The sequence below is a fragment of the Lupinus angustifolius genome, chromosome LG19, assembly GCF_001865875.1.
Source record: "Lupinus angustifolius cultivar Tanjil chromosome LG19, LupAngTanjil_v1.0, whole genome shotgun sequence".
NCBI lineage: Eukaryota > Viridiplantae > Streptophyta > Magnoliopsida > Fabales > Fabaceae > Lupinus > Lupinus angustifolius.
In genome coordinates, this window is record NC_032027.1 from 6,613,407 (window position 1) to 6,627,033 (window position 13,627).

Genomic DNA, 13,627 nt, shown 5'->3' on the forward strand with positions numbered 1-13,627 from the left:
AAACCCAAGGCCAGTTTATCCATTAACAGGCCTAGCTATTAGTCGAATTTCGCCAACATAGACCTGAACCTAGTAACAGACCCTTGCGGCCAATTACTGATGAGCACTCTGTAGAGTCCGCCGAAGATTCCCGGCTTATAGCCCCCCTAAAGACAAAAACCACCCAGATAACTCATCCTTCTACTTTAGCTCCTCACAAGTAAGACACCCCTTCACTGAAACAATCATGTCCTCACCACTCCCTAAGCATCTAACCTGCCCAAACAACATTGACCAATATGATGGTACCACTAACCCACAGGATCACCTAGACGCCTTAGAGGCCTCTATGCTTTTCCATGGGGCGACTGACTCCATCATGTACCGAGTCTTTCCCCTCACTCTGAAACGCGCTGCTCTGCTGTGGTTTACACATCCGACACTGAATAACATTGATCAATGGACAACTCTTGCTAACGGGTTCAACATCTGGTTTACAGCAAGCAGAGAACAACCTCGATCTACCTATACCCTGTCTGGTATACGGCATGAACCGCATGAGCCTCTTCGGGCTTACTTAGACAGGTCCAACACGGAGGCCATAAAAGTCTGCACCTTGAGTCTAGGGATGGCGGTACATATTTTGGTAACAGGAATGCAAGATGGCCTCTTCATGCAAGAATTGGCCAAATACTCGGACCTCACCAAGGAAGATCTTCGGCCGAAGACCCAACAATTTATTAACCTAGAAGAAACTCGTCCCACCCGCCAATCTTCTGAGCATAGAGAATATAACCCCCATGATGACTCACCCCGACCATCGAAGAAACCAAAATACTCTACATATACTCCATTCAATGCTAGTCGCACCAGGATACTACAAGAATTTATAGCCACTCATCTCGTCCAGTTCCCTAAGCCCAACCCGGGGAGAAAGCTGGGGACCCAATATCGATCCAAGTATTATGATTTCCACACTTTTTTAGGCATGTCACATAAGAGTGTACCCAGTTGTAGGACACTATTGAAGATCTAATTCAAGTTGGCCACCTACAACACTTTATTGCTCGAGCCCGACATGGAAGGTCTCCACCACCACGTCGATCTAAAAAAAACTCAACAGAAACGTCCTCTGAACAGGGACCGCAGAGACAAATACCACCCCAATAACCAACGACAGAGGATTCAGGTAGACATTAACACCATATTATGCGGATTCACTGTAGGGGCACCTCTAGGGCAGCGCAGAAAAGGTATGTTCGGGAAGTCATGCAAGCAACTTTCTGGAATCCTCGCCATCATCATGAGAATAGAGTGGCACCCCCGATTTCCTTTGACGATCATGATTATGAAGGTGTTGTTCGTGGTCATAGTGATCCCTTTGTCATCACCGCTAAGATGAATAACAAAAAAATTGGGAGGATATTCGTTGATTAAGGCAGTTCGGTGGATATTATGTTCCAAGACTTATTCATCAAAATGGAGTTAAAAGACATAGACTTATAGCCTTATGACGGTCAGCTAGCCAGTTTCACTGGGCAAGGGATCACCTCTTGTCTTTATCCTGAACGTCATTTTCAGCCAGTTGCGTAAGTTTAATATGTGCCTCAATCCATATAAATGTACTTTCAGGGTTGAAGCCAAAAATTTCCTAGGATTTATGTTAATGAGTCTATAAACATACGCAACCCTCGCTCGGTCAAAGAGGTGCAGCAGTTGAATGAGCGATTGGTGGCATTATCCAGATTGCTCCCTACATCCGCCAAGCATTCCATCCCACTCTTTCAACTCCTAAAAAAGAGCAAACTTTTGACTCGTTAGATGCTTGTGAGGAGGCCTTCCAGACCTTCAAACAATACTTGGCTATTCATCATGTGCTTTCTAAGCCAGAACATGTTGAGACACTTTATGTCTACCTCGCAGTGACTGATGAGGCTGTGTCAACCGCCCTAGTCAGGGAAAGTGAAGAAGGTCAACATTTGGTTTACTTCACAAGCAAAGCTTGGCAGAGTCTTGAGCTCAGGTACCAGAATTTGGAAGAAATCGCATATACCCTCTTAGTGGAAACAAGACGACTACGATAGTATTTTCAGTCCCATCCTATAGTGGTTAGAACTAATCAGCCAATCCAGAAATCCTGTACAAGCCAGAGCTAGTTGGACGAATGATATCTTGGTCTATTGAGCTCTCACAATTTGATATATGATTTGAGCCCAAGACAGCTATCAAGAGCGAAGTCTTGTCGGACTTCGTTTCCAAGATGACCGTGCAACCAAATAATCCTGGGAAGGTCTGGCCAATCTATATGGACGGCTCGTCCAATCCTCGAGGCAGTGGAACCAAGCCGAGTATGAAGCTTGTATCGTTGGTTTGCAATTAGCTAGAGAGGTCAGTGTAGAAAAGGTGGCCATATGCAACGATTCCCAACTCGTTGTCTCACAAATAACGGGTACCTACTAGACAAAGGATATTTTATTGATAAAGTACCTAGAAAATGTTACAGAGCTTATGGCTATGTTTGAGGTTGCTTCCATTCAGCATGTGTGTAACACCGTGTTTTTTCGAGCACATTTAATTAAATATTTAGTTGTTAATTAATACTTATAGAAATTAATCAGTAATGCTTTAGGCTAAACTCAGTTTAGTTTTAGTCTTGTATTATAATATTCTTGCTTTCCATATTTTTTTTTCAAGATTTTTGGAGAATAAAAGTTTCTGAGACGATTTCCGGTCGTTTTATCGAGTTTTCGCCCGGTTTTTTAGTTCCGTAACTCGGAATCGAATTCTGATTTCGTCGTTAGCTTTGAAATATTATTTCTAGTCAAAATAGATACCAAGGTCGTCCGTAACTCACCTCTAGGTATTTTTCACCTCGAAATTCAAGTTTCGACGTTTCGGACAAAAAAACCTAAATCGGTAGATCGTATTTTCCGGACGAAGTTACCCGATATACTTGGGTACGACTTCAATTTTGAAATCACGTCGTATTAATAAAGTCGGAGTATTAATCACATCATGGGTCAATGGCTTGTCAAACAAGCAAAGTCAAAGCTTTCATAATCCCCTAAATCACTCACCAAATCTCCTCACTCCATCACCATTAGACACATCACCTAAGCTAGATTGCCTCTCATTAATTTTCAGATTTGAGAGAGGGAGAGGCTCTCCTATAAATACCTTACCCTATCCTCTCATTTTTACACTAATTCTCATAAAGAAAGTTAAGGTATTCCTTCTCTTTTTATCTTCTCCATTTTCTCCACATACACCATGAGAAAATCATGATCTATTAGTATATTATTCATGGATTTGAGTTTATATTTGTTTTCTTTAAATATTTTGTAAGTCATGACTAAAGGGGATGATAATGAAATCATATGAACCTTTGTGTAGTTTTTGACTTATGTAAAACTTAAAATTTCTTCCTTGTTCATAGATGGAAAAACTATATCTTCGGACAAGGTTAGATGAGTTTATTTGCTTTATAAATATTGGAAATTATTGTTAGTATTTGAATATGTTTAAAGGTGATTTTTTGAACATCAAAGGAACCTTTATTGTGTTTAAGAAAAATTTATGTCTATTCTTGAAAGTTCAAAATGTGAGTTTTTGTTGAAAATTTTCATTTTTAAAAGGTATTATGTGTAAAAGGTTGTTTAACATATGTTATTCTTTGATTTCCAAGTTAAAGTAATGATTTGGGATAAAAGATGATTTATTAAAGTCTTGACTACATAAACTTAAAGTGTTATAAAGTTTTGGATAGTAAAGTAGTAAAAGTGTTAACTTATGATTTATAGTTCATGACTATGAAATCAACACCTATTAACTCTTGAGGTTATTCTAAAATTTGGAGGTGTTGAGATGATCATGAAATTAGTTGTGTTTTCTTTAGTAGCATACTTTAAATGAGGAGATTGACCTAAAAAGTCTTGACTTTATAAACATAAAGTGTTATGAAATCTTAGATAGAAAAATGATTTAAAAGTGTTGATCTTGGTTAAGTTAGCTTACTTTAAAGTGGTAAGATTGACTTAAAAAGTCTTGATTTAAAAGTATTGATTTCGTTTAAGTTGACTTACTTTAAAATGGTAAGTCTAGCTTAATAATCTTACTTAGAAAGGTTAATCTTAATAAAAATGTTTTATTTGCAAAAGATAAGTTTTATGAATAGTTATCATTACCGAAAAAATGTAATGAAGTGGAAATACATGTCTAGAAAAGTTATGTATAAGGAAAGACTTGGTATTGAAGTGTGTCTTTACAATCCCCCTGTCTTTCCTGGGAACTAACCTGGTGTATATCCACAAATTATGACATAATTCTGTTATAAGTTTTGTCAAAACTTTAATTTAGAAAGTGTCTTTGTGTTGTAAGACTTTCAATGATAAATGATGATTCAAGAAATACCTAACCTTGAATCGGATGGATGAAAGCGATTAAGTTCATTTTAGATCGGAAGTTTTATTTTCGCGTAAAATGTTATTTTGTAAAAATAATAATTATCAAAGTGGCCTAATTAGCGTTATTTTGATTTTGGCGTGATGAAGAGTTCGAGAAGAGACCCAATGAATTCAGCTCACCTAGAATCGAGGGAACAATCTGCATGACACACTCAGGTGAGGGAGAAAACATCGTGATACAGTGGTGTCCGAATATGCTTCAGGATCTCCAAACTCCCTCACAAGTTTGGAGTTATCTTGGGTATTAAGAAAGCTTGTCCTTAATCAATTGTCTATTTTTTGGGATTAAGTACAACAATATTTCTTATGCTGAATTATGTTAGGTTATGTTTACATATGAAGATGCCATGATTATTCCTGTTTAATATTGCTCGAATAACTGTTCTAAGAATTATATGTATGAGATAATTGTTAAAATCAAGACTTAAAAACATGTGTTATAAATAAGAAAACTTTTCATTGAGAAAAGAAATTTAACTAAGTTTCAGGCTTTTCTCGCTTGAGCGAGACAAATCTCGCTTGAGCGAGAAGTGTCCAGAGAAAACAGATTTTCTCGCTTGGGCGAGACAACTCTTGCGTGAGCTGAAATATGCACAAAGAAAACTATTTTTTTTCTTGCTTAAGCGAGACAGTTCTCGCTTTAGCCACATGTGCCTTATAAAAATGGTGATTCCCTCGCTTGAGCAAGACATCTCTCGCTTGAGCGAGAGGGATCCATACAGACAAGACTTCTTAAGTCGTCTGAACGATCTAATGGCAATTTTGCCATCAAGAATTCATTCACTTCCAATCCTATTCAATAAAACCTAAAACACCTTTATTGGAGATAATGTTCTTTCAATAAGTAAATGTTGTAAAGATGAATAATTATATGAAATTCTTGGAAATGATACAAAGAAGAGTTGCCATATCTAAAGCGATGTAGATAAAGAATTGCATGGTTAAGGACGAGGCCCACAAGTGTTATATTATGCCCACGCAGCGAGATCGTCAGGCCGTAAGAGGTTTGGCTAGAGAGCCATCCATGGTGATTTAGCGATGGTTCATAGTGGTGCTGAGAAGTATTATATGCCCATGCAACGAGATCGTCTGACCATAATAGGCTTGGCTTGAGAGTCGTCTAGGGTGATTTAGCAATGGTTCGTAGTGGTGCTGAGGTTTATTCTCCGTGGTTTAAATGTTAAGATCGGGTCCCACTAGAAGCATTCCCGACGGGTGATGTCTTAGGATTGGCAAATTGTTATAAAAGATGGATTAAAAGATTTAATTTGCTAACTTCGGGTAGTGTGCATATTCATTGTGAATAATGAAGTAGTGGAGGGGAAATTTACGGGAGACGAATGAGCCCCGAGATGTTGAGAGGGACGGTGATGGCTGTGATTCGTCAGCAAAGTCTTGAGGGAAAGTCTAGGTGAGATGAGTCCCGTGTATTCCTGGATGAGGTATTAGGTTGGATCGGACAGTGCTTACAGCGCAAACTAGACGATTTATGACAACCCCTCTTTGTAATCATGATCGATGAGAGGGATGCCCAAAAAGTGTTTGATATGACATCATCCTGAAATGGACAGTTCTGTTGGAACAGATCGATCATATATATATCCTTGCGATGAATAAGTTTTGGTGCGATCAAATTGTCTTGTTATGGGACCTGTACTCTCGGTTATTTCTGAATAGTTATTGGGAGGATAATGGTGTAAGGATGGTGGACATATGCATAATATGCATACATGGTATTTATCGATATTGATTCTAAAATCATAAGTTTTATACTTCATTCATCATTAATATATGCGTGTATGATCATATGATATATTTGTACTTGTTCTTTGTCTTGGGGCGATATTTTGTTTAATTCCACGATACGACGTCAATGATAAGTTTTTTATTAGATGTTTTACTCCATCTCTTTCTTTCTTCTGTACTCGTATACATCCATGTTTAGATGGAAAAATCGGTGATGATCAGGGGCTACCGCTTTACCATGTCCCAAGAGGGGGCATGGAGCGTTGAAGGAAACAAATACACCTATACTAGTCCTTGCGACCTAGAATTGGATCTCGTATTTGATGGCTCAGTGTTGCATCTCCCATCACATTAGGAAGTTCGGGAAGCATCGTTCACCTTACCCGAGCGAAGGTCCATACCTATCGGTCCATCCGCACCAGCTGAGGCACGAGGCAGATTGCAAGTTGTCAGGACCTGGCCCCAACCGAGATTCTCATCTACTGACTCAACGCCAAGAAGGACGGAAGGAGCAAGCATGGCTACTTCATTGGGGCCTAGGGGTAGACCCCTGACCCTTCGATGGATTGGGCAACAGATGAGGTGGTGGAGGATGAGGGCGATGATTGTGTAGAGTTAATTTGCATAGAGGATTTGGTGGAGGTTATAGAGATCTCTTCAGACTCGGAGATCGAGGAAGACCTGAGTGAGGTTTCCAGTGTACCACCAGTCTAGGAGCTCATTTCTTTCTTTTGATAGGGAACCTGTGTAGGGTACTTTTGTAATTCCAACGCCCCAGATTTCTTTTTATTTGTATTTTTAGTCTTTGTTAGGGGCAAAGAATAGAGTATGCCTTGTATTTTGTAAATCATGATGTACGTATTACAAATTCAAGAATTGATTAATGAGAAGTATTCAGAAAAGAATTGTGTTCCGCTCAATAATATTTTAAGTATGAAGAAATTATTTCAACAAAGGTTTGAAAATGCGACGTCCTGAAAGAGAATAGATAAAATGGGAAAAACTAATTTATAAGTTATATGTTACATAAAAGAAAGAAAATTATTTTTCCCATTTTTCCAAGAAATTAAATATAGTAATTATGAAATGACTTTCGAGGCGTTATAATGTCCCGATGGAGCAGAATGTTTGAGGAGATATCATGTCCAAATTGGCTAGTTCGGGCAACAAAAGGTCTGTGGTTCAAGGAACAGTTTTGCGACCTACTGTCATGGCAGTTGAACAGATACAAATCCTAGACAACTGGACCAGCCCCATGATCAGGTACTTGTTGAATAACGACCTTACCACTCAGGAGAAAGAAAGGCAAAGATTTCTACGGCACAGTTCATGGTTCACAATAGAGTAAGGTTGTTTATATCGTTGGGGCTTTTCTACTCCCATGTTTAAATGCCTCGGCCCCGATAGGGCATAGAACATCGTCTAGGAAATCCACAAAGGTAGTTGTGGCCACCATTTCGGTGCTGCATCTCTGACCAAGATAGTGCTCCGAGCAGGATATTACTGGCCAACCATAGAAAAAGACACTTCCGATCTGACCAAGAAATACATACCTTACTAGTTGTTTGTTGGCCTCCACAAAGCCCCACCTGAAGAGTTGAAAACTACTATGATTTTTTTCCATTCTACAAATGGGGTATAGACATATTAGAGCCATTCCTTCCAGGAGCCGGACAACTCAAGTTCCTGATAGTGGCAGTAGATTACTTCACAAAATGGATCACTAAATCATCATTCATTGAAGGTCGGATTGAATATGATTGGTTACATACACAATAATAATGGAAATACAAATTAAGACCCCCCCACCATATCTGCCCGAGACTAGAAGCTTCACCAGACCTTCCTCCTCCTCAACGACCAGCTCTCCCTCAGGAGTGACCCTAGCATCAATCATTGTCCAAGACCAGTATGCATCAGGAAAACCAACTGAACTTGGGCGAAGGCATTGTCCCACCCAACGTTAGCCGCCATAACGATATCATCCTCTAGGTTCAGATAAGATGCCTTCAACTAGGCCAGCTCAGAATAATATTTGCCTTGGTCGTCTCCTCCCAGACCTTCCTCAGCAGCTTCACCATGGGCATAGAGTCCATGGACACCACAACTCTCGAAATGAACAGCTCAGTCTTGACCTCCTTCAGAATCTTGTATAGGTAAGAATGTTTGCCGATAGCCTTCCCTTTGTCAATACAAGAGGCCTTCCCCTATGCAACATCTTCCGAACGAGGAACGAGAGTACTTGTAGGCAAGGTGTCATCCACGGTAAGATCGACCAGACGATTCCTTGTAGGATCATGCATCTGGTTAATTGAAGACTCTGAGCAGAGAGGAAGAGCATCCACTAGCTCGATAGACGGGCCATCTCACCGAGTATATTTGGATCGAGCGGGTGAGTCAAACCTGGCCTTCTTGGTAACCTCAACACTCTTCCTCTTCGGGGCGGCCCTCCTTAGAACACTAGATTGGTTGGACTGATCACCATAGTAGCTACTGAAAAAAGACAAGACAAAACAAATCAGATCGCATAATGACATAAAAAAGATAGAACACCTAGAATTGGATACTTACCAATCTCCGCTTCGAATGCCTTGTCGCCTTGGACCAGCTTGTAACACACTATAACCCAGCCAACCTCTATCCAAGACAAGATCTCATCTACAACCTCTCGTTCATGGGGATCCAACTAATCATACGAGATGCTAAAGAACTTGGCGGGTTTTGATGAATCTTCGCGTTCTAGGAGAATGGAAACCGGGGCAAGCCATCGGGATTGTAAGCCCAGGAATGATTATCACCCCTAGCTTCCACTCGAAAAAATATGGTTTTCCACCCCTTCACGGACCCCTCAAAAGGCTGGAAGAGGGCATAACCATTTCTGAACTAGAACGACGTCCATCCTCGCCGACCTTCTCCCTCAGGTTGCGCAAAAGGGCAGGCAATGACTACTGTCGTGGCTGCCTCCGTACATGTCGACTGTTGCCCGAGACACTAGCAAGTCGAGCTCGCCTTCGGTGATAGGAAACGGGTGTAGTAAAGATCGGTGTAGGTTCGGACAGAACCTCTACCTCATCAGAGCAAGATTCTCCACCGAGCATAATTAAAGAAATAAAAGAATATGAGGAAGGAAAATTACCGAGTGTATGGCATGATGATTCTGAAAGGAAAGAAAGCTTGTTTCCCTGGATTCAAAGATGATCGTAAGTCGACAAGAGGGATCACAAGGAAGCAAAGTGAAGAATACAGAAGAAAGGGACCCCATATTTATAGGAGAGTACCCAAGCCCATATCTCGCCAAAAGGCCCAACCCAAAAATACATCCATCCATCCAAAATCACTCGAGGGCGATCCACCAGTGGCCCAAAAACCAAGACAAAGGATCTGAAATGAGCAGACACGTCGATTGGGCATTCGAAGCCTCTAGACAAAACGTTAAGCGTCCCTCCACGTGTCGACCACAGACAGATAGCCATCATAACCTACCTCTACACCTAGAGGCTACCTCGAACGTGCACCACCAGAATGTTCAGAGTCAGTCAGACCGCCCCACTTTCGGCCGCCCTAATAGACTGGGGGCAATTGTTCCTCCTCGGACAAATCTGGGCTATCCTAGGACAAAATCGGGCTATCCTAGTTGAATCACGGGCTAGCAAACAGATTGTCACTCACGATCATCCGTCAGGTTGAGCCAGGCCCGCTAAAGATATGTTACACACTTCTAACTTACCATTAATGTCTCTGACTTGTCATTAATGCCTATGAATTGCTATTAATGCCTCTAACTTGTCATTAGTGCCTCTGACACACCTTCAATGTGTCGCTGGCTCTTCATTAATAATGGCTGACATTCCACCTGTCATTCCGCCTACAAGTTCCACCTGCTCCCCCGACAGGTAGCCACTTGCAAACCTGTAGGGTGGCTCGGGACAGTCCGACATACCCTTATTGTACCCACCTTATGCTAGCCAATGACCAGGTGCCACCTCAACTGATTCAAACTCTATAAATAGAATACCCCTACAAGAAGTATAATTAATTTTCATTCCCTCATTTATTGTTTGCACTTATTGCTCTTGCTATAACTTCTCTCTTATTTACTCTCATTCTCTTTCTAGGGACTTCATAGTGACTTGATCGTCGGATAACCTTTTCAGGTACCTCCCCAGTGGATCCAGCCAACATTCGACCAAGACTTGTGATCATCTTCATTCAACCGGACATTCAATACTGACCACACGCGATCAATACTAAAGAACAAGATGTATCAAAAAAATAAAAGTAGTATTGGAGTTTTTTTATAATAGCCTTTCACATGCACTGGCATAAAAATTATATAGTAAAATGTTAATTCATTAGACAATATAATATAGGTTGAAAATATAAATCATTATTAAGAGTATAACATGGATAAAATAATATGTATCGTATAATTGTTAATTCCCTCTATTAATAATATATTAAAGGAATCTAACTTTAGAATTTTCACCTAGGTGTTTAATTTAAGTAGAAATCAAAATTTGATGTTAATATATTTTTATCCTAAGAATCATTTAGACTCATGGGATGAATGGGATAACTAAATAAAATTAATATTTTAATTTAAAATTAATGTTTTAAAATACTATTGTTATCACAAAAATTTGGTTTCTATAAACTAAATAAAATAAACGTGTCAAAATTATGTGAGGAGAGATTCCTTGAAAGTTGAAATTAGCCCATGGATGAGTTTGCTGTAAAAAAATATAGTATAAGGGTTGATTTGGGGTTTTGCTAATTGCTAATATAATGTTAGAAATATGAAAATTATTGAATGAAAGGCTTTGTTATGAGAAAGCCAAAATTATTTATGATGAATGCAATTTAAAATGTCTCAAATTATTTTTTTTCCTAATAAAAGGTAGTCTCCTTGGTCACGTGGTATATTCTATAGCAAGAAATGATCTAAAATGGAATGAGAGTGAAAAAAAACATTAGTTTTCCGTGGACTGAGATAATCGTAGACAAAATTTATGGTTTGAGTAATTATACAAGAGGGTTTGATGTAAACTGATAAATACTAATTTGGAAGGACAAATATCCAGATTCATGATCAAATATTCACATGCCCATTTAATTCCCGCCCTGATAATTCTTACAGCAAATTTATTCAATGTTTTCTTCAACTATTTTTTCTCTCTTCTTGATTTATATCATTTTTCCATTTCAAAATTTCTTATTTGAAATTGGTTTTATGCATGTAGATCTATTCATTGAAGATATTGCATTAAAATCTTTTTATTTTTATTTTGTAGATTTGTTGTTATTGTTAGATAACTAGAGGAGTGAGATGTCTGTAATGCGTCGACGATAGTGCTATTCGATATGGTGTCTCTTATTGTTTCTTCACCCTTGAAACATTATTATAGTTTAGTTTTCTATATCTCTTAATTTGTTTATAGAATTTTCTATTCAAAATAATCATCATTGCAATGTTGAAAATGACATGAACAGTGACGAGATGGTAGAGAAAGAAAAAAAGTAAATAATATGGGACACTCTAGTATTTTGATCATTTCCCCTTATTTTGTAAAAAAAATCATTTTTTTTTGTAAGTTTTGCTACATAATCTTGAGCAAGAAGTAACACAATATTGATTTTATGTTTTTTATTTTCATTTTAACTTGTGGCTCGTCCATTTTGTTGTACAACTTAACTATGTGAATCATGTTGAGATTGATTTTTTATTCATAGAAACTATATAAGGTAATCCACAATCATTCATTCTTCATCACACAAATAAATAAATATAATGAAAACTCATTTTATGATTCATCAAATTTTATCCCATTCACCAATAAGAATGTGGCTTTTCATTTGTTCATTCCTTTCTTATTCATTTATTGTATTTCATTCCATAATTTAATCTTATAGTTGTCATTTGTCGTCTTATAGTAATATTGATTATTGATAATAATTTGATTGAATTATGAACTTAAATGTTATAATTATATTTAAGTTAATATTTGAAATAGTTTTGATAATAATTGTGTAACGATACGTGAGTATTAATGTAATATTCATGAGCAATATTTAATTTCATTCATTGCAATTTAAATATGAATAAATGGACAAAAACTCAATTTGATTCTAAGAAATTTGCAACTGAGAATTAATGCATCATTGTAGATTTGGAACAAATAAAAAAATAGTTGAGATCATTTTATGTTGAACAATAGAAATGTGACTTTACATCTTTTCTTTCCCTTTCTTATTCATTCATTGTGTTTCATTCCATAATTTAATCTTATGGTTTCCGTTTGTCGTCTTATAGTAATAATGATAATAATTTGATTGATTATGAACTTAAATGTTATGATTATCTTTTAGTTAAAGTGATTATATTTTAGTTAATATTCGAAATAATTTTGATAATAATTGTGTAATGATATGTGAGAATTAAGTTAATATTTATGCGCAAATTTTGATTTCATTCATCACAATTTAAATGTGAATAAATGGACAATAATTTAATCTGATTCTACAAAGCAAGTGAAGATTAATGCATCATTTAAAATTTGTAACAAATAAAAAAATAATTGGAATCATTTTGTGTTGAACAATAGGAAGGTGGTTTTACCTGTGTTCATTCCTTTTCTTATTCATTGTGTTTTATTCCATAATTTAATCGTATGGTTTCCATTTAACTTCTTATAGTAATAATGATAATAATTTGATTGATTATGAACTTAAATGATATGATTATCTTTCGGTTAAAATTTGAAATAAATTTGTTACTAATTGTGTAATTATACGTGATTATTATGGTAATATTTATTAGCAAAATTCGATTTCCTTCATTGCAATTTAAATGTGAACAAATAAGCAATAACTCAATTTCATTCTAAGAAATTTGCAAGTGAGGAATAATACATGAGTTAAGATTTGGAACAAATAAAAAATAATTGGGATCGTTTTGTTTATTTTTCTCACTTAAATGTGTAAATGTGTTCACATGCATTTTTAACTATGCAAATGCACCCGTAACAATGTGCACTCTTTCATTCCATAATTTAATTTTATGTTTGTCATTTGTCGTCTTATAGTTAATTGATAATAATTTAATTGATTAAAGACTTAAATACTATGATTATATTTCAGTTAAAATTTAAAATAATTTTGTTTATAATTGTGTAATGATAGTCAACATTAATGTTATATTTATGAACATAATTCAATTTCTTTCATTCTTCTTAACTTCTCTCTCCTCATTTTTATCAGTTGTATCTCAAATTGCCTAAACTATCATCTCATTCATTCTTCTTAAACGTAAGATTTAAAAAATATATATAGAGAGAGCTATTAACCTTCCATGATTGGTTATAAAGCTCAGATTTATTTTTGTCACAATTTTTATATGAAAATTGTTTTCACTTTAGTAGCTCCCAATATATATATATATA

The 13,627-nt window shown here is 36.9% G+C and overlaps 1 protein-coding gene across 1 annotated transcript; it reads left to right on the plus strand.

The window, feature by feature from the left end:
• LOC109333948 lies at nucleotides 227-1,015 on the plus strand. Its single transcript, XM_019569528.1, has one exon. The coding sequence runs from the start codon at nucleotides 227-229 to the stop codon at nucleotides 1,013-1,015; it is 789 nt and encodes a 262-aa protein (XP_019425073.1).